Raw genomic sequence first — 24,901 nt, forward strand, 5'->3', positions numbered from 1 at the left:
TTCCTCCGTCCACCATGGTACCTTGAATACAAAACCATTCAGTACTCGGAGAGTACAACACATTGGGTATTTGATCTTGTTGCCAATCATTTGCCAAATGGCATTTTCTCACCATGGGTCCCAGTTCTCTGGCTTCATGACCTCATGCTAGTGCAAGTGATATGTGTGGAAAAGATGTCAAGTTCATCATAAACCACTCACTCTGCTCTGGTGCCAAGGTGGACGCAGCCACCACACCTTGTTTCCCTATGTAAATTCCTGTACTATTGAGCCTCCAATTTTCGACTCAAAAGCTTCCCTATAAACAAAATCGTCATTTTTATCATAAAACAGTGTGAGATGGAGAGGGTCACTTGGAGGACGATAGGGGGCAAGAGAGTCGATCCAGGGCTTCCACCGCAGGAAGGCCGAGTCCTTTGTTTCAGGTTTTAGTCGGGCGCAATATATGTCAGCAGTTGCTTCCGGAAGTTCATGTTGTATCATGTTCCATCCGGAGGACAACTTCTGTCCACAGTTCATCATGGTCCCATCGGGGAACCGTATCGTCAGTCCATCCGGGCAACAAAGGATGGTAGCCCTGGTCTTGATAAGCAGATCTCTGCCCATCAGGTTCACTGGAGCCCTTTTTTCATGAGGACAAACTGATGTTCATGTGTCTGTCCAGCAATTTCAGTCTTTAATGGTGTCGTAATCGGCAGATTCATGGGCACCCCTGCACAGCTCATTCAGGTGGTTGTCTTCCCTTAGCCGGGTTCAGAGGCTCCGTCTTTCCTCCGTCCCCTGGCTCCAGGCTCATTGGGCATTCGGACCAGTCCTCATCGCAGTAGTACTGGCGAGATGGCTCTTGTTGCTGAGGAGCCTGCTGCGGACGCTGTTGCCGGGCCGCGCCCAACTCTCCCTCGTGAAGCTTTGTAGCCTCCTCTTCGAGGTGTGGCCTCTCCGGGTTCCACTGGAGGTCGTTGTTGAATCATTGGGTAAACAGCACATTGGCAATCCCAGTGTCCCTACTGACCTCAATTGAAGCACGCTTGGTCCATTGGAGGTCGGCAAGGGCTTCCCCTGCCTCCGTTGGTGTACTCTGTCACGACTCCCGCCTCGTCTCCTCGTTGACCCCTGCGCCATCCACATCTGTTTCTCTGCTTCCATTTTAATTTATTTATTTTTTTTATTTTTTTTATGGCCACTTTACGGGCCTGGGCCAATTGGAACTTCAAAAGTTGTTCCTGCATGTCCTTTACCTCATCTGATGATTTGTGTTTTCTGTTGACAAAAAGTTACAAATGGTGTGACATATGACAGTTAAAGAAGCTATCTCCCCCTTTCATGAGGTCAGGGTCTTTAAAAAGTTCAGTTCTAACTTCAACCGGCAAGGTGTCAAGTAAAGCTATTCAATAAATAACATTTGCCTCCCTTAAACGGGAGGGATGTGACCCGGTCTCATCTGTCCAAATACTTATACAATTTTCGAAGTGAGAACTGGGATCCATGAGAGGTTTGACGTCCAGAAGCTTCGGCACCGTTGGGGAAGAGGACGGGAACATGTCGCGGATGACTGCAAACACTATAGGAGCAAAAGGGGCAAACAAAATTTCAGGTTCGACATTATTCAGACCCGACCGTGTCAAAATATCATCCGATTGGTGAACCGAAATGCAACAGGCGCGTATCAGTCTCACTATGTCACCACACGCCAGGCTCATGCCGTCCGTCAACCTTTTCAGCCCCTGGATCCAAATTACACCAACAGCAGCCAGTCCGGGAAGCCGCTTCTGTAAAAACTCAACATTTTTTAAAGACAATTTTTATATTTACCCACCTCTTTGAATGCGGTGACGTCACTGGGGCCGTTTTCGGAAAGGTCCGTAAATTGTATTTAGCGGGGGAATTTGTCGCTCTTTTTTTCTGAACAGCTGTAACAGCTGCCATGGCAGGGCACACCAGACAAATCTCATAATTTTTTCTTCTCAATTTTTCACTCTTCTATTTTCTTATTCAACCTTCAATTCTCTCTCCACCCTGCAGCATCCAACTTTTCCTTCATCTTTTTCCTTTCAGAATAACCTCTCTGTTACGTGAAACAACTTACATTCCTTTTTCTTTTCCACTTTGCCCACACACTTCTTAATCCTGTTTGTTTCTTTTTCTGCCTTTTTCTTTCAATCCACAAATCCGACACATATCACATTCATTACCTCGACACTCGACTGTCCAATTCACAACCCCGAGTTTTGGTGGCACACTCATCTTATTCTAAATCGGTTTTTGGGGGTCCCAAAATCCCCGTCTACCGAAACGTTACAATTTGAAGCCCGCGTCCGATTTCAAGTCAGTCCACGACGGGACAAGTAGGTACCTTGTTACCCTACTTCCAGGATTTTCTCTGATCCTGGTCTGTCAGGTCCCTTGTTACCCTGACGTCAGGTCCTCCGTTACCCTGACTTTTAATTATGCAATTTTAACAACACAACGTCTTATTAACTATTGACAACAAAACAACTGTACCACAAGTCTCCCAAATTTCGTAATTTCCAATGCGCAGAATTCGTGATATACTCAAACAGGCTTCCGCTCACCTTTTTTATTTCGGTGCACCGGGGAGATTTGCAGTCCAACTGAATTCCTGTCCGCTCCTCTGTCTTTTAATCTATTGTTCCGTTCAGGATCACGTCAGGGTCACCATTTGAAGGAACCTGTGTTTTAAAATCCCCTAAATTCCGTGGTTCCAAGCGTGTTCGTTTTCGTGAAAGAACGTCGTTCACAACAATGTATAAAAAGCAACCAATTTATTCCTGACAGATGAGTCTATACATTTTGCAGAGCTCTGGGTTCGTAACCACCCTATCCTATCCTTAGCAGATACAGTAGTAGAACCAAACTATCTGACTCTACCCCAGACTTATACAATGTTTCAAACAGGCCGGTGTGGAGTCGCTGTCGTCTGATTGGTCCGTAATCCGACGTCATCGTTGTTTGGCCAAATGATGACTATCTGATCTGGGTCCAGACGTCGCCTGTCGATATCTCCTGCATACAATGTTTATAGTGGCTCCCCGCCGTTCCTTTCTTCTTTTGCCATCTGTCTCCAAATACCCCCTGATGGGGGCCACATACCCCCCGCTGGGGGCCTTCCTGCAATATACTCCTATACTTTATATCTTCCAAACTAGTTAGAATTACATATTAGAATATAAAGTATTCTATATTCCCTTCAGGATGAAATTTGAAATTGAGGGTGTTATGTGTAATGTGATTCGTGGCTTTGCCCCACAGGTAGGATGTGACCTAGAGGTGAAAGAGAAATTCTGGAAGGAGCTAGATGATGTAGTTCTGAGCATCCCAGACAGAGAGAGAGTCGTAATTGGTGCAGATTGTAATGGACATGTTGGTGAAGGTAATAGGGGTGATGAAGAAGTGATGGGTAAGTACGGCATCCAGGAAAGGAACTTGTAGGGACAGATGGTGGTAGACTTTGCAACAAGGATGCAAATGGCTGTAGTGAACACTTTTTTTCCAGAAGAGGCACGAACATAGGGTGACCTACAAGAGCGGAGGTAGAAGCACACAGGTGGATTACATCTTGTGCAGATGATGTAATCTGAAGGAGGTTACCAACTGTAAGGTAGTGGTAGGGGAGAGTGTGGCTCGACAGCATAGGATGGTGGTGTGTAAGATGACTCTGGTGGTGGGGAGGAAAATTAGGAAGACAAAGGCAGAGAAGAGAACCATGTGGTGGAAGCTGAGACAGGACGGGTGTTGTGCAGCTTTTCGGGAAGAGGTGATACAGGCTCTCGGTGGACGGCAGGAGCTTCCAGAAGACTGGACCACTGCAGCCAAGGTGATCAGAGAAGCAGGCAGGAGAGTACTTGGTGTATCTTCTGGCAGTAAAGGAGAGAAGGAGACTTGGTGGTGGAACCTCACAGTACAGGAAATCATACAAGGAAAGAGGTTAGCTCAGAAGAAGTGGGACACTGAGAGGACCGAGGAGAGGCGAAAGGAATACATTGAGATGCGACACAGGGCAAAGGTAGAGGTGGCAAAGGCAAAACAAGAGGCATATGATGACATGTATGGCAGGTTGGACACTAAAGAAGGAGAAAAGGATCTATACAGGCTGGCCAGACAGAGGGATAGAGATGGGAAGGATGTGCAGCAGGTTAGGGTGATTAAGGATAGAGATGGAAATATGTTGACTGGTGCCAGCAGTGTGCTTGCTAGATGGAAAGAATACTTCGAGGAGTTGATGAATGAGGAAAATGATAGAGAAGGGAGGTAGAAGAGGTAAGTGTGGTGGACCAGGAAGTGGCAATGATTAGTAAGGGGGAAGTTTGAAAGGCATTAAAGAGGATGAAAAATGGAAAGGCAGTTGGTCCTGATGACATTCCTATGGAGGTATGGAAGCATCTAGGAGAGGTGGCTGTGAAGTTTTTGACCAGCTTGTTCAATAGAATTCTAGTGCGTGAGAAGATGCCTGATGAATGGAGGAAAATTGTACTGGTGCCCATTTTTAAGAACAAGGGTGATGTGCAGATCTGTGGGAACTATAGAGGAATAAAGTTGATGAGCCACACAATGAAGTTAGGGGAAAGAGTAGTGGAGGCTAGACTCAGGACAGAAGTGAGTATTTGCGAGCAACAGTATGGTTTCACGCCTAGAAAGAGTACCACAGATGCATTATTTGCCTTGAGGAAGTTGATGGAAAAGTACAGAGAAGGTCAGAAGGAGCTACATTGTGTCTTTGGAGATCTAGAGAAAGCCTATGACAGAGTACCCAGAGAGGAACTGTGGCACTGCATGCGGAAGTCCGGAGTGGCAGAGAAGTATGTTATAATAATACAGGACATGTACGAGGGCAGCAGAACAGCGGTGAGGTGTGCTGTAGGTGTGACAGAAGAATTTAAGGTGGACGTGGGACTGCATCAGGGATCAGCCCTGAGCCCCTTCCTTTTTGCAGTGGTGATGGATAGGCTGACAGATGAGGTTAGACTGGAATCCCCGTGGACCATGATGTTTGCAGATGACATTGTGATCTGCAGTGAAAGCAGGGAGCAGCTGGAAGAACAGTTAAAAAGATGGAGGCATGCACTGGAAAGAAGAGGAATGAAGATTAGCCGAAGTAAAACAGAATATATGTGCATGAATGAGAGGGGTGGTGGGGGAAGAGTGAGGTTACAGGGAGAAGAGATAGCAAGGGTGGAGGACTTTAAATACTTGGGGTCAACCGTCCAGAGCAATGGTGAGTGTGGTCAGGAAGTGAAGAAACGGGTCAAAGCAGGTTGGAACGGGTGGAGGAAGGTGTCAGGTGTGTTATGTGACAGAAGAGTCTCTGCTAGGATGAAGGGCAAAGTTTATAAAACAGTAGTGAGGCCAGCCATGATGTATGGATTAGAGACAGTGGCACTGAAGAGACAACAGGAAGCAGAGCTGGAGGTGGCAGAAATTAAGATGTTGAGGTTCGCTGTCGGAGTGGCCAGGTTGGATCAAATTAGAAATGAGCTCATCAGAGGGACAGCCAAGGTTCGATGTTTTGGAGACAAAGTTAGAGAGCGCAGACTTTCTCCTCTGGACACGTCCAGAGGAGAAATAGTGAGTATATTGGAAGAATGATGATGAGGATGGAGCTGCCAGGCAAGAGAGCTCGAGGAAGACCAAAGAGAAGGTTGATGGATGTCGTGAGGGAAGACATGATGGCAGTTGGTGTTCGAGAGGAGGATGCAGGAGATAGGCTTACATGGAAAAGGATGACGCGCTGTGGCGACCCCTAACGGGAAAAGCAAAAAGGAAAAGAAGAAGATATAGATATATATATTAGTATCACGTGATACGTCACAATTTTATCACATCAGTGCTTTTAATTGGCTCGAGGCTAAGGATACAAAGGTATGGATTTTTAAATGATTCGTAATTATTGCACATTATTGTGTGGACCTCAAAGTTCGCATCATCCAAACAAAAAATATCAAAAATAGACCAGCCAACAATTGGAGAATAAAGATGACGCGATCCGCTCGAGATTTTTTAAGGGAAATATGATATTTTTTTTAGGTAACCATGTGGCTTACGGCCATACTACCCTGAGAACGCCCGATCTCGGAAGCTAAGCAGGGGCGGGCCTCGTTAGTACTTGGATGGGAGACCGCCTGGGAATACCAGGTGCCGTAAGCTTTTTCACTTTAGATTCTCGTGGAATCGTTTTCTTATCGGTGGTTGACCTAAATTATAATGCAGTCATCCTCTCTCTTATGATTTCCGTCTCTTTTTTAGGAGACAGAATCTTCAAGTACCTTTTTTAAACATCCCGTTTCTCCTTTTCCGACAGTAAAAATAAAATAAAATCGATACACACATATATCTATATATATATAGATATATATATATTAGTATCATGTGATACGTCACAATTTTATCACATCAGTGCTTATAATTGGCTCGAGGCAAAGGATACAAAGGTATGGATTTTTAAATGATTCGTAATTATTGCACATTATTGTGTGGACCTCAAAGTTCGCATCATCCACACAAACAAAATCCAAAATAGACCAGCCAACAATTGGAGAATAAAGATGATGCGATCCGCTCGAGAGATTTTTAAGCGAAATATGATATTTTTTAAATATAAAATGTTGCTTTTCAAGTAAACATGTGGCTTATGGCCATACTACCCTGAGAATGCCTGATCTCGGAAGCTAAGCAGGGGCGGGCCTGGTTAGTACTTGGATGGGAGACCGCCTGGGAATACCAGGTGCCGTAAGCTTTTTCACTTTAGATTCTCGTGGAATCGTTTTCTTATCGGTGGTTGACCTAAATTATAATGCAGTCATCCTCTCTCTTATGATTTACCGTCTCTTTATTCGGAGACAGATTCTTCAAGTACCTTTTTTAAACATGCCGTTTCTCCTTTTCCGACAGTAAAAATAAAATACACACATATATCTCTATCTATATCTATATATATATCTATATATATATATATATATATATATATATATATATATATATATTAGTATCATGTGATACGTCACAATTTTATCACATCAGTGCTTTTAATTGGCTCGAGGCTAAGGATACAAAGGTATGGATTATTAAATGATTCGTATTTATGGCACATTATTGTGTGGACCTCAAAGTTCGCATCATCCACACACAAAAAAATCCAAAATAGACCAGCCAACAATTGGAGAATAAAGATGACGCGATCCGCTCGAGATATTTTTAAGCGAAATATGATATTTTTTAAATATAAAATGTTGCTTTTCAGGTAACCATGTGGTTTACGGCCATACTACCCTAAGAATGCCCGATCTCGGACGCTAAGCAGGGGCTGGCCTGGTTAGTACTTGGATGGGACACCCCCTGGGAATACCAGGTGCAGTAAGCTTTTTCACTTTAGATTCTCGTGGAATCGTTTTCTTATCGGTGGTTGACCTAAATTATAATGCAGTCATCCTCTCTCTTATGATTTACCGTCTCTTTATTCGGAGACAGAATCTTCAAGTACCTTTTTTAAACATCCCGTTTCTCCTTTTCCGACAGTAAAAATAAAATAAAATCGATACACACATATATCGATATATATATATCTATATATATACATATCTATAAATATATATATATATATATATATATATATGAGTATCACGTGATACGTCACAATTTTATCACATCAGTGCTTTTAATTGGCTCGAGGCTAAGGATACAAAGGTATGGATTTTTAAATGATTCGTATTTATAGCACATTATTGTGTGGACCTCAAAGTTTGCATCATCCACACACAAAAAATCCAAAATAGACCAGCCAACAATTGGAGAATAAAGATGATGCGATCCGCTCGAGATATTTTTCAGCGAAATATGATATCTTTTAAAGATAAAATGTTGCTTTTCAGGTAACCATGTGGCTTACGGCCATACTACCCTGAGAACGCCCGATCTCGGAAGCTTAGCAGGGGTGGACCTGGTTAGTATTTGGATGGGAGACCGCCTGGGAATACCAGGTGCCGTAAGTTTTTCACTTTAGATTCTCGTGGAATCGTTTTCTTATCGGTGGTTGACCGAAATTATAATGCAGTCATCCTCTCTCTTATGATTTACCGTCTCTTTATTAGGAGACAGAATCTTCAAGTACCTTTTTTAAACATCCCGTTTCTCCTTTTCCGACAGTAAAAATAAAATAAAATCGATACACACATATATCGATATATATATATCTATATATATACATATCTATAAATATATATATATATATATATATATATATATATATATATATATGAGTATCACGTGATACGTCACAATTTTATCACATCAGTGCTTTTAATTGGCTCGAGGCTAAGGATACAAAGGTATGGATTTTTAAATGATTCGTAATTATTGCACATTATTGTGTGGACCTCAAAGTTCGCATCATCCACATAAAAAAAATCCAAAATGGACCAGCCAACAATTGGAGAATAAAGATGACGCGATCCGCTCGAGATATTTTTAAGCGAAATATGATATTTTTTAAATATAAAATGTTGCTTTTCAGGTAACCATGTGGCTTACGGCCATACTACCCTGTGAACGTCCGATCTTGGAAGCTAAGCAGGGGCGGGCCTGGTTAGTACTTGGATGGGAGACCGCCTGGGAATACCAGGTGCCGTAAGCTTTTTCACTTTAGATTCTCGTGGAATCGTTTTCTTATCGGTGGTTGACCTAAATTATAATGCAGTCATCCTCTCTCTTATGATTTACCGTCTCTTTTTTCGGAGACAGAATCTTCAAGTACCTTTTTTAAACATCCCGTTTCTCCTTTTCCGACAGTAAAAATAAAATAATATCGATACACACATATATCGATATATATATATCTACATATATACATATCTATAAATATATATATATATATATATATATAAATATATATATATATGAGTATCACGTGATACGTCACAATTTTATCACATCAGTGCTTTTAATTGGCTCGACGCGAAGGATACAAAGGTATGGATTTTTAAATGATTCGTAATTATTGCACATTATTGTGTGGACCTCAAAGCCACGGTTTATGAACCCAAACCACTTCCGAGGAATACATTACTGTCAAGTGAAAGGCAGTATTAGTTGGAGGAGATGAGATAGAGTAAATTCAATCAGAATCAGCAGAATCAAAATCAGAATCCTCTTTATTTGCCGAGTATGTCAGAAACATACAAGGAATTTTTCTCCGGTAGTTTGAGCCCCTCTCGTGTGACAACGGACAGCCATTTGACAAAAAATACTTTGGAGACATAATCACATTAGACCAAAGTGCGGAGAGTCACTCAGCAATAAAAGGTTACCGGGAATGTGATCATGTCGATGCAAATTTTGTGTTATTTTTTTGACAATTGTGCAAATGATGCCGAGTCCTCTCGCAATTTAGAGCAATTTGAAATGACTGATCGAGCAATAATCTGGGACAGTGACAATTGTGCAACTGTACTCATTGTTTAGCTTCAAACATGCATTCTGAACTAATATGTATTTTTTTAACTATTGCAGGATGAAGTCAGTCAAATTCGCAATCTGGAGAGAAGTCGAGTAGTTGTCCATCTACAAATCGACGCTTTCTGAGTTCACTCACCTGAGTGCCCGTTTGAATGCGTTTGACAATGAACAGCACCGAGCATGCTGAAATAAATGTGAGTTCATAAATGACTACATTGGGGCCACTCAAAAGTCAGCGGCCTATTTCTGGTCCCCATCTGTTAAGGCCCCTCACATGATCAGCCGAGATCGGGCATTCTCGATGTAGTATGGCCGAAAAGTTGGGATGTCCCAAGGAAAACCACCTAATTTTAGCATTACCACAACCATATAATTGACACACATTTTAAACGATTGCATAAGTGTATTACCACAATATATAAGTATCTTTTATGATTATGCACGCTATTTTACAATGGGTTTGCTTGTAAAAGAAACCAATTTACCTGTTTAAAATTATAGTCCCAAACAGAGCATGGATAAATCATTACTCACCCAATTACTACACTTCATTTTAATAATAGTTTGTTTTCCTATCTTTGAAGGAGTCTGGGCTTTTTAACTTTTGCGCATATCTTAACATGTCTACACTACAAACAGGGTTTGGAGGGTAACTGTTACTTTAAAGATAGATGGGCACAGAGATGGATAGATTTGCTTGCTAATGAATAGGTAAATAGACGGACGGACGCATAGTTAGCTAACATTTAGATATAACTGTTTGTTATAAAAAGTGAAATGAAAACACGAGACAAATTAAGTAGAAAATCTTTGCAGTTCGGGGTAAACAGAGACTTTTACTGCCCACATCAGCAAGTGCATGGATGATGTCACCACCACGAAGTCCATCACTGTCCGTGCTAATCAGAAGCCATGGCTGTTGGGGGAGGTCTACAGACTACTGAAGGTCCGCAACACGGCTTTTAGATCTGGGAATGAGGAGGGCCTGAGGACAGCCAGGGCCAATTTGTCCCGTGGTATCAAGGAGGCCAAGAGGGAGTACTCCAGGAAGATCGCCCACCGCTTCATTGACAGCAGTGACACCAGGAGTCTGGGGCGTGGTATTCAGACCATTACGGACTATAAACCCACACCACACACTGCGACAGCTCCACCACCCTGCCAAATGAGCTAAATGACTTCTTTGCTCACTTTGAGGCAAAAAACAGCACTCCTGCACACAAGACTCCACCCTCCTGGTGACCGAGTGCTGACACTGACCTGGGACAGCGTGAAAAGATCTCTCGACAGGATCAACACACGAAAAGCCCCGGGCCCAGATAACATACATGGTCGTATTCTGAGGGACTATGCAGCTGAACTCACAGATGTCTTCACAGACATTTTTAACACCTCCTTGAATCAGGCTCTTTTGTTCATTGTTAATCAGTTTATTTGAAAGGGGACAATGCAATTTCATAAAACACATGAAATACACATGGTTAAAAAAGCCAGAATTAGCCAGAAGGCTAGTTTTCATCTGTAGTCCCCTGGCCATGATGTAAAAAAGCAGTAAAATACATCTACAAGACAATATAATATAAAACAGGATACATAAAGACTTACTATTAAGAGAGAATAAAACCACAAATCATTTGATCATAACAAAAAAAAAAAAAAAACATCAAAACATACTTGTCTTTTAGTGTTGGCAGCTATAGGTGTTAACTAACCACATTTTCAGTTTTTTTGTGAAGGCCTTGTATGTTGTAAGCAGTTTAACCTCCTCAGGTACTGAGTTCCACTCACCAGCGCTCCTCACTGACCAGGCTGACTTACTGAAAGTGCTCCTGCGCAGAGGAATGAGACAGTCACCTCTGACAGAGCCTCGAGTGACACGCTCAGAGCTGTTTCTTTGGCTGATGAACTCAGCCAGAGGACCTGGAGCCAAATCATGCAGTACTTTATAAATCAAATTTAAATCTGCAAATATGTGAAGACTGTCCCAGTTTAAAAGACTGTATTTTTTTTAAATTGCACAGTGATGATAGTGCCTTGGTTTTTTATCCATCACTTTAATTGCTTGTTTGTACAAAACTTCCAATGTTTTTTTTGCATTCTGACCACCCTGGGACCAACTGGTTATGCAATAGTTAAAGTGACTAAGAATCATTGAATATAAGTAAATTTTTGCGGCTTCAGTTGACATTTCATTTCGAATTGCACGAAAATTTGCGAGGTTTAATTTGATATTTTTACACAATTTGTCAATATGGGCTTTAAAGGAAAGCTGTGAATCTATTATTAACCCAAGATATTTGTATTGGCTGACAATTTGCATTTTTTCTCCATTAACAAGTATGTCGGGGTCAGGTGATACTCTATTTGTTTTAGTGAAATACATGCCTACAGTTTTAGAAACGTTTAGCTGTAGACAGCACTCCTGCAACCAAGTTGTGACACAAGACATTGTATTAGTGAGTTTAGCAGCAACAGTATCTTTGGAGCGACCATGAACAAAGAAAACCGTGTCGTCTGCATACATTACGCACTCTGCTTCAGAACAAACAGTGGGCAAATCGTTGATATAAAGACTAAATAAAAGGGGGCCTAATATTGATCCCTGAGGGACTCCAGGTGTTAGCCTAAGAGACTCTGATCTGTAGTTGTTAACTGATACAGATTGTATTCGGTCATGCAGATATGATTCAATCCAGCTCACAGCTTTGTCAGAGAAGTTAAATTTTGAGAGCTTGGTAAGAAGAACAGAGTGATTTACTGTATCGAAAGCTTTCCTGAGGTCCAAGAACACCGCCCCTACAACTCCACCCTTGTCGAGAGAAGATTTTATTTTCTCAATGAAGAGGCATGTAGCCATTTCAGTGGAATGCTTGGATCTGAAACCAAACTGCATGGCGTGGAGAGAGGGGGAGCTGCTGTTTAAATAATGGACAATCTGCTCTGACACCCATTTTTCTGCAACTTTGGAAATGGCCGGATGAATGCTTATAGGTCGGTAGTTATTCAGACAATTTGAGTCACCGGATTTAAAGACAGGGGTAACAATAGCAGATTTCCAGGCCTTTGGAAAGTGACCAGATGAAATTGAAAGATTAATGATTGAGGCAATAGGAGTAGCAAGAGTTGAACCTAGATCTTTGAGCATGTTCGTGTCCATTCCAAAAACATCCTTTGCCTTAGATGGTTTGAGTGAATGAATTAAATCGATAACTTTGGTCTCAGTAATATTTGTAATTGTAAAGAACTGCGTTGCAGACAATGCAGGGTATTCCTTCCTTTGTTTTACTGCAAACTTAGAAGAGATTTCTGACACAGATTCAATGAAGTAGTTGTTAAAAGCATCAGCCATCACTTGAGGTTCCGTAAGGATGTTTCCATTTAATTTAATTTGCATTAGTTTTGTTTTGTTATTTTGTGTATTACCCAATAGTTTTTTAATATAATTCCAGGTTATTTTTGAATTTCCCTTCACACTATTCAAAGCAGTAATGAAAAAGTCAGCTTTAGATTTTCTTATTTCTTTCACTACCCTATTACTCAGTGAAATAAAGTGGTGTCTATTGTATCCTGATTTTACCGACAATTTCAAGGAATGATCGCGTTCTTTCATCAGTTTCAGAATAAATGTGTTAAACCAAGGAAGGCCATTCTTTCTAGCTTTTAGTTTAATTATCCGTGTAAATTGTATAATAATTTTTTGTATTTTGTTGGCAAATGTAGAACAATCCTCATCTAAATTTTTACCAGCAAGTAATACATCCCAGTTTACTTCTTGGATAGAATCTTGGAAATTTTGTTGTTCATGTTTTGGTATCCTATTGGATTCAGTGGTGGCCAAGGGTTTGAAGCGCTTTTTATTAAATTTTCTTGTGACCATTATAAGATTGTGATCAGACAATCCTGTGAGCATATTGTATGGCTTCAAGATCCTTTCTGGCCTATTAGTAAAAGCTAGATCAATCTGAGTTCGGGTGGAGTTTGTAATTCTCGTAGGGCCATTAATTACATGAGTCATATCCATATCATCCATGACCCTTTTCAATTGTTTCCTAACTTTGTTAACTTCCAAATTAACATTTAGGTCACCCATTATTATCACCTCTTTTGCAAGATTGAGTTGTTTCAGTAAAATTTCCAGCTTTTCATAAAAAGCGGCATTTGATGAGGGAGGCCTATAAATAACTACAAGAATAAAAGACATTTGCTGTGACAAAGAAACAGTTAATCCAAGAAATTCTAATCCATTCTCAGATGTAACATGTATTTCATTACAATTAAAAGTGTCCTTGGCATAAATCATAACACCTCCTCCCTAAGAACCCTGTCTGTCGTTTCTAAACATTTTATAACCAGGTACAGATACTATAGCTGAGGGCGAAGATTCATGGAGCCATGTCTCAGATAGGCAGAGGAAGTCAATATTTGAGTCAGTGAGAAGGTGTTTGACCTGATCACTTTTTGTTAAAATGCTTCGTATATTTAAGTGTGCACAAATAATGCCTTTTGGTTTACGTGTTGAGTCCCATATTAATTCAGAGTTATTAACGGTTTGGAACACCCTGCATTTCCGGTGGTTTAGTATTGCGGGGTTTGGAAGCCCCCTGTTTCTTTTATTGGCAATGTTTGCATATAGCTTTACGCTGCCAGCTTCTGCATCAGCCGGCAGTGGTGGGGGCCCAGCCGGCAGTGGTGGAGGCCCAGCCGGCAGTGGTGGAGGCCCAGGCGGCAGTGGTGGAGGCCCAGGCGGCAGTGGTGGAGGCCCAGCCGGCAGTGGTGGAGGTACAGCTGGCAGTGGTGGAAGCCAAGCTAGCAGTGGTGGAGGCCCGGCCAGCAGTGGTGGAGGCCCAGCTAGCAGTGATGGAGGCCCAACTGGCAGTGGTGTTGGCCCAGGTGGCAGTGGTAGAGGCCCAGCTAGCAGAGGCAGAGGCCCAACCAGCAGAGGCGGAATCCCAGCTAGCAGTAGTGGAGGCCCAGCTAGCAGAGGTGGAGGCCCAGCTATCAGTGGTGGAGGCCCAGCTAGCTGTGGTGGAGGCCAAGATAGCAGTGGTGGAGGCCCGGCCAGCAGTGGTGGAGGCCCAGCTAGCAGTGATGGAGGCCCAACTAGCAGTGGTGTTGGCCCAGGTGGCAGTGGTAGAGGCCCAGCTAGCAGTGGTGGAGGCCCACCTAGCAGTGGTGGAGGCCCAGCTCACAGTGGTGGAGGCCCAACTAGCAGTGGTGTTGGCCCAACTAGCAGTGGTGTTGGCCCAGGTGGCAGTGGTAGAGGCCCAGCAAGCAGAAGTGGAGGCCCAGCCGGTAGAGGTGGAGGCCTAGCTAGCAATGATGTTAGCTGATCTAGCATTGGTGTTAGCCCGGCTGCTCGAGGTAAAGGCCCAGTTGGCAGTGATGTTGGCCCAGGTAGCAGAGGTGGAGGCCCAGCTAGCAGTGGCCCAGGGTTTAGTTCAACATCACCAGCCAAAAGAAGTATCAGCAAGAGGTTAAAAACACCCAGGAGTGGTTTGCCTGTGACAGCCTGTTTCTGCTCACCTGGGGGTGGCCGAGCATGGCCATAGTCCAGTACCCTTGTGAATAGCATGTGCTGACTCCATCTGGCTGGATACAAGAATAGAATGCCCCTTTTTCTTGGACATGTTGAACTTAGCAGAAGATAGAGGGTTATCCAAACAGCAAAGGAATACGTTGATAGCATAATCCATGGTCCTATTTGATCTTTGGATGAATTTTTAAGCAAACGCACAGGACCTGCCAAACTGTGTGGCTGCACCCCGGCAGCCATCTTGTTTTTTTTTTTGGTAGTTTTTTTTTCCCCCACGTGCTTCCAAGCCACCACCATCATCCCAGTCCCGAAGAAGTCATCTCCCTCCTGCCTCAATGACTACCGTCCGGTGGCGCTCACCCCCATCCTGATGAAGTGCTTCGAGCGGCTAATCATGCACCACATCTTGTCCTCCACCCCACCCCCCCACTCCTTCCTCACCTGCAAAGTCCTCCGCATAGCAGGGGATGCCACGCATCCATCACACAGCCTCTTCAGTCTGCTGCCATCAGGCAGGAGACTGCGGAGTCTCTGGCCCAGGACGAGCCGACTCAGTTTTATTCATAAGGCCTCTCAGGAATCTGAACTCTCTGCCCGCTCTGCCCCCTCTACCTCTTCTATCCTTTACCCACCTGAACTCTGACACCCCACAAACATGCACATGCACACACATTCACGCACCGATTACCTATCGCAGCCGATTTCCCAGATCGGGTCCCGACGTATGTCGGGAACGACAAAACTTCTTGTAGTGACATATGCCACGACAAACGATTTGGCCCAATGACGCCAAGGAAGTCTGGCAAATTGGATTTTTTTGGGAAATCTTCCGTGCACAGTGTGACATATCAAAAACAACTCTCCGACAGCGCAACTTGACGGAGACCAGTCGGATTGCGTATTGTGACTGGCGCATCGCCTCCCATACTTGCCGTTGTCAACATACTTGCGCGCTGTTGTTAACATTTATTCTCACGCACAAACCAATGTTTACCGAAGCTTTAGGGCATGATTCAACGGAACGCCGGCATGTTTACGTACAACCGTATGTGCTTGCGCTTGATAAGGTACATAAGGTTTTGTTGCCTGCTTGCGAGCCGTATTGTATGAAAAGTACGTGAACATACATCAAGCAATCCTTCAATGAACATTCTCTCCCGAGCAACAGTGACGAACATGTTTTTCCTCATTTTGTTCCCCTACAGTCACTCACATGCACATGCACATGCACATGCACACACAGAAACAAGACATTGGCGCGGCGCATTGTTGTTGTCGTCGCCATCGTAACGAGTGTGTCCCGTCGCGTTGACTGGTGACACGTTTTCTGCTTACACGTCTCGGACAGTGTTTGACTTGACAAGATAAAGCCCACTGATGGTAAAAGACGGGATAGGGTGCTATCAGAATAAATGTCGAGTACTGTTGCCACTGTCTGCCCGAAAAACGACAAGATTTGATGGCAGTAGTCTGACATAGTATAAAATATATTTTAGAAGTTATCATTGATTTGCTTTGCTTGCATTAGTATTATGGACGATTTTGAGAAAGGAAGATGTCTCGCCTTCAACAAGATGACTCAGCAGGAATCATCAGAGAGAAGGGCGCCTTGACCAAGGACGTGGCCGGGACGTGGCAGGTGTTGGTCCCATGTCTTCACCTTGAAACCCTACCCTTAGTGTGTTGTGTCTTGTAGCTTAGTACGTTATGTCTTGTAAAACCTCCCTATTTCAAAAAAATCAAGGAGCGACGAGAGAGATTGTTTAGAGCGTGATGAGAGGCTGTAATCTGAACAATCTCCCATATGCACTCCTCATGAGAAAAAGAAACCAACGTCTTCATTCCTTTTGTGTCTATTTTTTATAATGTTGGGTAAGATAAATCCAACATTTAATTGGTCCTTCGAGCCGGATGTCAATACACCCGAGGATTCCAGTTGTGGAGCCGACATCCAGTTAAGAGACCGTGGCCATGGCAATTGAGACCCTTTCCGGGACTGGTCTTCGTTCTCCTCAACTGGGATCTGAAGGTTGACGACAATCCACAAGATTGAAGACGACTTTGGTGTGGTAAATTTGAAAATGTTTTCGGAAAAAGGATTAAAGAGTGAGTGAATTGCGCGACGAAGAAGTCTGCGGCAGAATAAACCTTGTGTAATACTAGTCACTGGCAAGTAATAGAGGGACGGCGGAGTCCGACACATTCCGCGTGGATGGCGGAGTCCTGTACGTACTTAAATTCCGTGTTTAATAAACCTTGTGTAATACTAGTCACTGGCAAAGTAAAAGAGGGACGGCGGAGTCCGACAAATTCCGCGAGGACGGCGGAATACTGTACATACTTAAATTCCGTGTTTCCGTGTTTTCGTGTGTTTGCAAAAATTTGACTAGTATCGTGTGAATGTGTAAAAGTATGAATCTATAGACAGGAGTGAAAGTGACAACTGGGTTTGGAAGCAAATGCAAGAATCCTCCGCCCCATGTGGGTAGAAGCTTGAGGATTACCAAAACCCAGACATTCATTGTCACCCTGTCATTTTGAATAAAGTCAGTATTAAGGTCACTCTAGGTGCAAATAAACTTACTTCCAAATTCACAAAATGGGAAAAAATAACAGTAAAACGGATCCAAAAGAACGCCTAACGTGTAAAGATTGGAAATATGTTCAACTCCAAAACCCTTCCAAAATAAAACATTTAAACACGTGGATAACCAAATACGGTTTCATTGGCCAGCTAAATTTGCAAAAATTAGTTCAACTTCGAAACGAAATAAAGTGTCGACACAAAAATAATATATCACAAATAGAAAAAGAGGGATATGACGACTTACTCTTCTGGCAACACATGGCGTCTAAAAGAGAAAAAAAAAAGAAAACAAATTTAATTGAATTTTGGTCAATAGGACCTGGACTAATGAGGATGTGAAAAAGGCCGTAGCCGGCATCACACCCTACAAAGTAGACATTGTCCAATTTGTTGAGGAAATGGAAAATGTTAGACAGTCCTATCCTTTAAATGGAACAGATACTCAACAAATTTGGATGACTGCAATGGGGCCTGATTGGCACCTTTGTCGAGGAGATTGGGACCCAAAACACCATGGTGTTGTAATGCCACATAATGACAGAGAATTACAACATAGAGTTTGGGCTTTAATAGAAAGAACCACAGCCAGGTTTTGCAAAAGGTCAAATTTCACGGAAATTAGTCGGGTGAAACAAAAAGACAAGGAACCTTTTGAAGAGTATAGGGTTAGAATGGCCGCTTGTTTTAAAGCAAACAGAGGCTTGAATGGGCCCTTATCAACAACAGTTAAAAAATGCTTTACATGCGAATTCGAAAGAACACATTAACAGATGGGTAGATAAACATTGGATAAACCTAGCAACTGGCCCTCTGGAGGAATATGTTAATCATGCCCTCCACGCAGAAAGAGTGTTAGGACAAAAAAAAAAAAAAGAAGAAGATAGATGTCTTCCTCAACGAAGAAGCAGAAATATACTATCAAGGCAGAGGGGGAGCAAATTTAAAGGACGCGGCAGAGGCCGTGGGAGAGGAAGATATGGTAGAGGTCGAGGTAGTTATGATAATACAGGCTGTTGGTGCTGTGGAGAGAAAGGCCACATTGCACGTGACTGCGCTAAAAGAAATAAAAGAGAATACGGACAAACAACCGCATGACTAAGCCAGCCTGTTTCCCAACTTAACAAATCCTCTTGTGTAATCATTAAAGAGAATGAGGAAGTGGATTTCAATTTACAGGACATTCTGAGTTTGGACACTGAAAAACCTGAAATAACCTTGTCAGTCAATTGGAAAGAAATCAAATTTCTTTGCGATACAGGAGCATGTAGGACTGCATGTCGGGAAAAGATTCCAAGTTCCAAACTATCGGGACATAAGGCAATAGTTAGATCTACAAATGGGCAAATTACTTTTGCCTTGGAACTTGAGGCTGTGTGGATTAGAGACCCACAGGGGAGATCTTGTTGAATGCCCATTTTCGAAGTCCCGGAGTGCCCTGTGAGTTTGTTGGGAAGAGATGGCTTATTCCAACTAGGACTCGTACTCATTCCATCATCAAATGGAAATATTGTAGTGAAACGAAAACATGAAATAAAAAGAGAGGACCTCTATGTGACACTGGAAAGCAGAGAAATCACATTCTATGACACAATCGATATCTCAGACAAACCACCGTTAAACATGGGAAAAGCCCTGTTGTCCGCAGCCTTGCAGCTTATAACGGAAGTAAAAGACAATAAAAAAGATAATAAAAAAATTACGACTCTCTCTCAGTCTGGGATGCTCAGAACTACATAATCTAGCTCCTTCCAGAATTTCTCTTTCACCTCTTGGTCACATCCTACCTGTGGGGCATAGCCACTAATCACATTACACATAATACCCTCAATTTCAAATTTCAGCCTCATCACTCGATCTGATACTCTTTTCACCTCCAAGACATTCTTAGCCAACTCTTCTTTTAAAATAACCCCGACTCCATTTCTCTTCCCATCTACACCATGGTAAAATAATTCAAACCCTCCCCCTAAACTTCAAGCCTGACTGCCTTTCCACCTGGTCTCCTGGACACACAATATATCAACCTTTCTCCTAATCATCATGTCAACCAACTCCCGAGATTTTCCTGTCATAGTCCCAACATTCAAAGTCCCCACATTCAGTTCGAGGCTCTGTGTTTTCCTCTTCTCTTTCTGCCGAAGAACCCGATTTCCACCTCCTTTGACTTCGACCCACAGTAGCTGACTTTCCAACGCCCCCATAGGGCTGCATTTTAGTAGGAGTAGATGAGATAGAGTAAATTCAATCAGAATCAGCAGAATCAAAATCAGAATCCTCTTTATTTGCCGAGTATGTCAGAAACATACAAGGAATTTTTCTCCGGCAGTTGGAGCCCCTCACGTGTGACAACGGAAAGCCATTTGACAGAAAATACTTTGGAGACATAATCACATTAGACCAAAGTACGGAGAGTCACTGAGCAATGAAAGGTTACCGGTAATGTGGTCATGTCAATGCAAATTTTGTGTTATTTTTTTGACAATTGTGCAAATGATGCCGAGTCCTCTCGCAATTTAGAGCAATTTGAGCAATAATCTGGTACAGTGACAATTGTGCAAAACGCGCAGAGACTTCGAGAAATTTAAGCAGTATAAAGCGAATTGTAGTGCGATAATCTGGAACAGTGTCCATTGTGCAAATGGTGCAGAGACTTCTCAAGCACATGAGTGGCCAGTATTGGTCAACAACAGATATGCAAATTGTGCAGAGTGGCGAGACTACTACACTGAATGCACGAATAATGTATAATTGGCCCGACAGAGATGGGACAACAATCTCAAGACAAATTGGCAGCATGTTACAATGCAATTGTAAGTGAACTGTTGAAGAAGTTAACGGCAAGCGGGAGGTAGGTGTTGGAATGTCTGCTAGTTTTAGTTTGCATTGTTCGATAGCACTTACCTGGGGGAAGGAGCTGGAAGAAGACAATTATATATTGCTCGTGCACTCACTGTAGTAGTCTCGCCACGCTGCACTATTTGCATATCTGTTGTTGACCAATACTGGCCACTCATGCTCGTAACATCTGCTCCAATTGCACACTGATTGAAGAGAATCTGCAACATTTGCGAAAACAAACATGGACCCAGATTATCGCCCGACTCGCTTGAAGTGTCGGCGCCCTTTGCACAATGGTCATTTCACCGGACTATTGCAATATTCGTCTTTCGAACTGCTCTAAATGTGAGAGGACCCTGCATCTTTTTGCACAATTGTAAAAACATTTTTTATATGCATTACCAGATAACTAGCAACCCTTAATTGCACAGTGACTGTTTTTTGTCAATGTGTTTATGTCTCAAAAGTGTTCTCTGTCAATTGACTGTCTGTTGTCGTACGAGAGCGGCTCCAACTACCAGAGACAAATTCCTTGTGTGTTTTTTGGAAATTCATGGCAAATAAAGATGATTATGTTTCTGAAGAGTTGGTGACCAGGATCTGGAGGGTGCAAGAGGATTTTGCATGCTCTTGTTTGAGTTTTGGCAGCGTGCAAGTTCTCAAATTCTCGAGTGTGTTTACTTTTCAAAATCTATGATCTGATCACACATTTGTTGTGTTGAGAATGAGTTCGCATCATCAACACAAAAAAATCCAAAATAGACCAGCCAACAATTGGAGAATAAAGATGACGCGATCCGCTCGAGATATTTTTCAGCGAAATATGATATGTTTTATATATAAAATGTTGCTTTTCAGGTAACTATGTGGCTTACGGCCATACTACCCTGAGAATGCCCGATCTCGGAAACTAAGCAGGGTCGGGCCTGGTTAGTACTTGGATGGGAGACTGCCTGGGAATACCAGGTGCTGTAAGCTTTTTCAATTTAGATTCTCGTGGAATCGTTTTCTTATCGGTGGTTGACCGAAATTATAATGCAGTCATCCTGTCTCTTATGATTTATCGTCTCTTTATTAGGAGACAGAATCTTCACGTACCGTTTTTTAAACATCCCGTTTCTCCTTTTCCGACAGTAAAAATAAAATAAAATCTATCCACACATATATCTATATATATGTATATATTTTAGTATCACGTGATACGTCACAATTTTATCACATCAGTGCTTTTAATTGGCTCGAGGCGAAGGATACGAAGGTATGAATTTTTAAATGATACGTAATTATTGCACGTTATTGTGTGGACCTCAAAGCGACGGTTTATGAACCCGAACCACTTCCAAGGAATACATCACTGTCAAGTGAATGGCAGTATTAGTTGGAGGAGATGAGATAGAGTAAATTCAATCAGAATCAGCAGAATAACAATCAGAATCCTCTTTATTTGCCGAGTATGTCAGAAATATACAAGGAATTTTTCTCCGGTAGTTGGAGCCCCTCTCATGTGACAACGGACAGCCATTTGACAGAAAATACTTTGGAGACATAATGACATTAGACCAAAGTACGGAGAGTCACTCAGCAATAAAAGGTTACCGGTAATGTGATCATGTCGATGCAAATTTTGTGTTATTTTTTTGACAATTGTGCAAATGATGCCGAGTCCTCTCGCAATTTAGAGCAATTTGAAATGACTGATCAAGCAATAATCTGGTACAGTGACAATTGTGCAAAACGCGCAGAGACTTTGAGAAATGTAAGCAGTATAAAACGAATTGTAGTGCGATTATCTGGAACAGTGTCCATTGTGCAAATGGTGCAGATACTTGTCAAGCACATGATTGGCCAGTATTGGGCAACAACAGATCTGCAAATTATGCAGAGTGGCGAGACTACTACAGTGAATACACGAATAATGTATAATTGGCCCGACAGAGATGGGACAACAATCTCAAGACAAATTGGCAGCATGTTACAATGCAATTGTAAGTGAACTGTTTAAGAAGTTCACGGCAAGCGGGACGAAGGTGTTGGAATGTCTGCTAGTTTTAGTTTGCATTGTTCGATAGCACTTACCTGGGGGAAGGAGCTGGAAGAAGACAATTATATATTACTCGTGCACTCACTGTAGTAGTCTCGCCACGCTGCACTATTTGCATATCTGTTGTTGACCAATACTGGCCACGCATGCTCGTAACATCTGCTCCAATTGCACACTGATTGAAGAGAATCTGCAACATTTGCACAATAAACATTGTCCCAGATTATCGCCCGACTCGCTTGAAGTGTCGGCGCCCTTTGCACAATGGTCATTTCACCGGACTATTGCAATATTAGTCTTTCGAACTGCTCTAAATGTGAGAGGACCCTGCATCTTTTTGCACAATTGTAAAAACATTTTTTATATGCATTACCAGATAACTAGCAACCCTTAATTGCACAGTGACAGTTTTTTGTCAATGTGTTTATGTCTCAAAAGTGTTCTCTGTCAATTGACTGTCTGTTGTCGTACTGGAGCGGCTCCAACTACCAGAGACAAATTTTTTGGAAATTCATTGCAAATAAAGATGATTGTTTCTGAAGAGTTGGTGACCAGGATCTGGAGGTTCCGAGAGGATTTTGCATGCTCTTGTCTGAGTTTTGGCAGCGTGCAAGTTCTCAAATTGTCGAGTGTGTTTACTTTTCAAAATCTATGATCTGATCACACATTTGTAGTGTTGAGAATGAGTTCGCATCATCCACACAAAAAAATCCAAAATAGACCAGCCAACAATTGGAGAATAAATATGACGCGATCCGCTCGAGATATTTCTAAGCGAAATATGATATTTGTTAAATATAAAATGTATATAAAATAATAAAAAAATAAAATCGATACACACATATATCTGTATATATTGTCAGATTTCGCTTACCCGCAGTCGGGAGAAATGTCCTGACCGACTCTCCGTTTAAAGGGTCGAGCTCCCCCCTTTTTCCCTTGCCGGCACCAACACCGTACGCGCGAGGGGACGAGGAGCTATTAAGCCGGTGTCGAGATGAATTCGCCTAGGTGTGCTAACTGCCTTTAGTTTTACGGAGCCAATCCGGTCTGCCCTCACTAATCACCCCTTGATGAATAACCGCACCGAGTGAAAGGGTTGCGTCATCTTTATTCTCCAATTGTTGGCTGGTCTATTTTGGATTTTTTTTTGTGTGGATGATGCGAACTTTGAGGTCCACACAATAATGTGCAATAATTACTAATCATTTAAAAATCCATACCTTTGTATCCTTAGCCTCGAGCCAATTTAAAGCACTGATGTGATAAAATTGTGACGTATTACGTGATACTAATATATATATATATATATATATATATATATATATATATAGATATAGAGAGAGAGAGAGAGAGAGAGAGAGAGAGAGATAGATAGATAGATAGATATATAGATAGATAGATAGATATTCATAGGATGGATTCAGAGGTTATATTTGAGTGCTTTTAGTAGGATTAAAGTCAATGGGTTGCTGACTGGCCCTGTGAGGCTGGGGAGGTCGGTGAGACAAGGATGCCCTTTGTCCTCACTGCTTTACAGCCTTGTGGCGGAACCGCTGGCTGCCATGCTCAAGCAGAATAATGATATTAGGGGTATTCTGACACCAGCAAACAATGAATTTAGAATTCTTCAATATGCAGATGACACAAATTTGTTCGTCAGGGATGTAGAGAGTCTTAAAATGGCTCTCCATCAACTGAATGTTTACTGCCAGGCCTCTGGCGGAAAGATAAATACTAATAAGACGACGATGGCTGTGTTTGGTGCGACGCAGGCTACTCCGAGCACCTGGGGTTTTCGTGAAGCTGGGAACAGCTACAAAGTCCTGGGAGTATTGTTGGGTAAGCTTGCGGAGGTATGTAATAGGAAAACATGGGAGAACATTTTGAATAAAATAGAAAGTCAACTTAACGTATGGAGGTTGAGAAATCTAACCCTGAAAGGTAAAGTCCTAGTGATAAACACTTTGTGTATTTCAAAGTTGGTACATGCCCTGACTGTTACTGATTTGCCTGGTGACATTTTGAGTAAGCTCAAGGCAATTTTCAGCCGTTTCATGTGGAAGAGAGAAAGAGGGTTTGGTGAGTCATGCTACGCTGATAGGGGATCACGGAGCGGGTGGTTTGGGGTTGATTGACATAGACACAAAGAAGAAATCTTTACGGCTAAAAATCATCAAAAAATGTTGGGACTTGTCCTTCACAGCCCCGTGGAAGGACTTTGTTATACCCACCCTGCGGGGATTGGGGCATTTTGGTGACTATAACTTATGTCAAATGTTGCCGAGGTCATTGTTCCCAACCCAAGATCCTTTTGAGAGGGAGGTTCTGGAGGCATGGTGGGCGCTCAGGCCATGGGTGAGAGCAGAGCCAAAGTCGCTGCAACAATTGCTGAAAGTCCCGCTGAGGTTCAATCCCGATCTCATGGGCGGAGGGC

General features: G+C 42.5%; 1 protein-coding gene and 6 pseudogenes across 1 annotated transcript in view; 6 read left to right on the top strand and 1 right to left on the bottom strand.

Moving 5' to 3' along the window:
• Positions 1-721: 721 nt before the first annotated feature.
• Positions 722-24,901, bottom strand: part of LOC133398269 (programmed cell death 1 ligand 1-like) — a 27,165-nt gene continuing 2,985 nt past the window's right edge. Inside the window, exons 2-3 of the mRNA XM_061669907.1 lie at positions 1,500-1,561; positions 722-949 (exon numbers count right to left, since the gene is read on the bottom strand). Coding sequence (XP_061525891.1) covers positions 722-949; positions 1,500-1,561 — 290 coding nt within the window. The remainder of the gene's footprint in view (positions 950-1,499; positions 1,562-24,901) is intronic.
• On the top strand, positions 6,054-6,162 carry LOC133398289 (5S ribosomal RNA; annotated as a pseudogene).
• On the top strand, positions 6,643-6,751 carry LOC133398287 (5S ribosomal RNA; annotated as a pseudogene).
• On the top strand, positions 7,267-7,375 carry LOC133398285 (5S ribosomal RNA; annotated as a pseudogene).
• On the top strand, positions 7,895-8,003 carry LOC133398281 (5S ribosomal RNA; annotated as a pseudogene).
• LOC133398290 (5S ribosomal RNA) lies at positions 8,536-8,644 on the top strand (annotated as a pseudogene).
• LOC133398279 (5S ribosomal RNA) lies at positions 21,293-21,401 on the top strand (annotated as a pseudogene).

This window comes from Phycodurus eques, unplaced genomic scaffold (assembly GCF_024500275.1).
Source record: "Phycodurus eques isolate BA_2022a unplaced genomic scaffold, UOR_Pequ_1.1 contig_29, whole genome shotgun sequence".
NCBI lineage: Eukaryota > Metazoa > Chordata > Actinopteri > Syngnathiformes > Syngnathidae > Phycodurus > Phycodurus eques.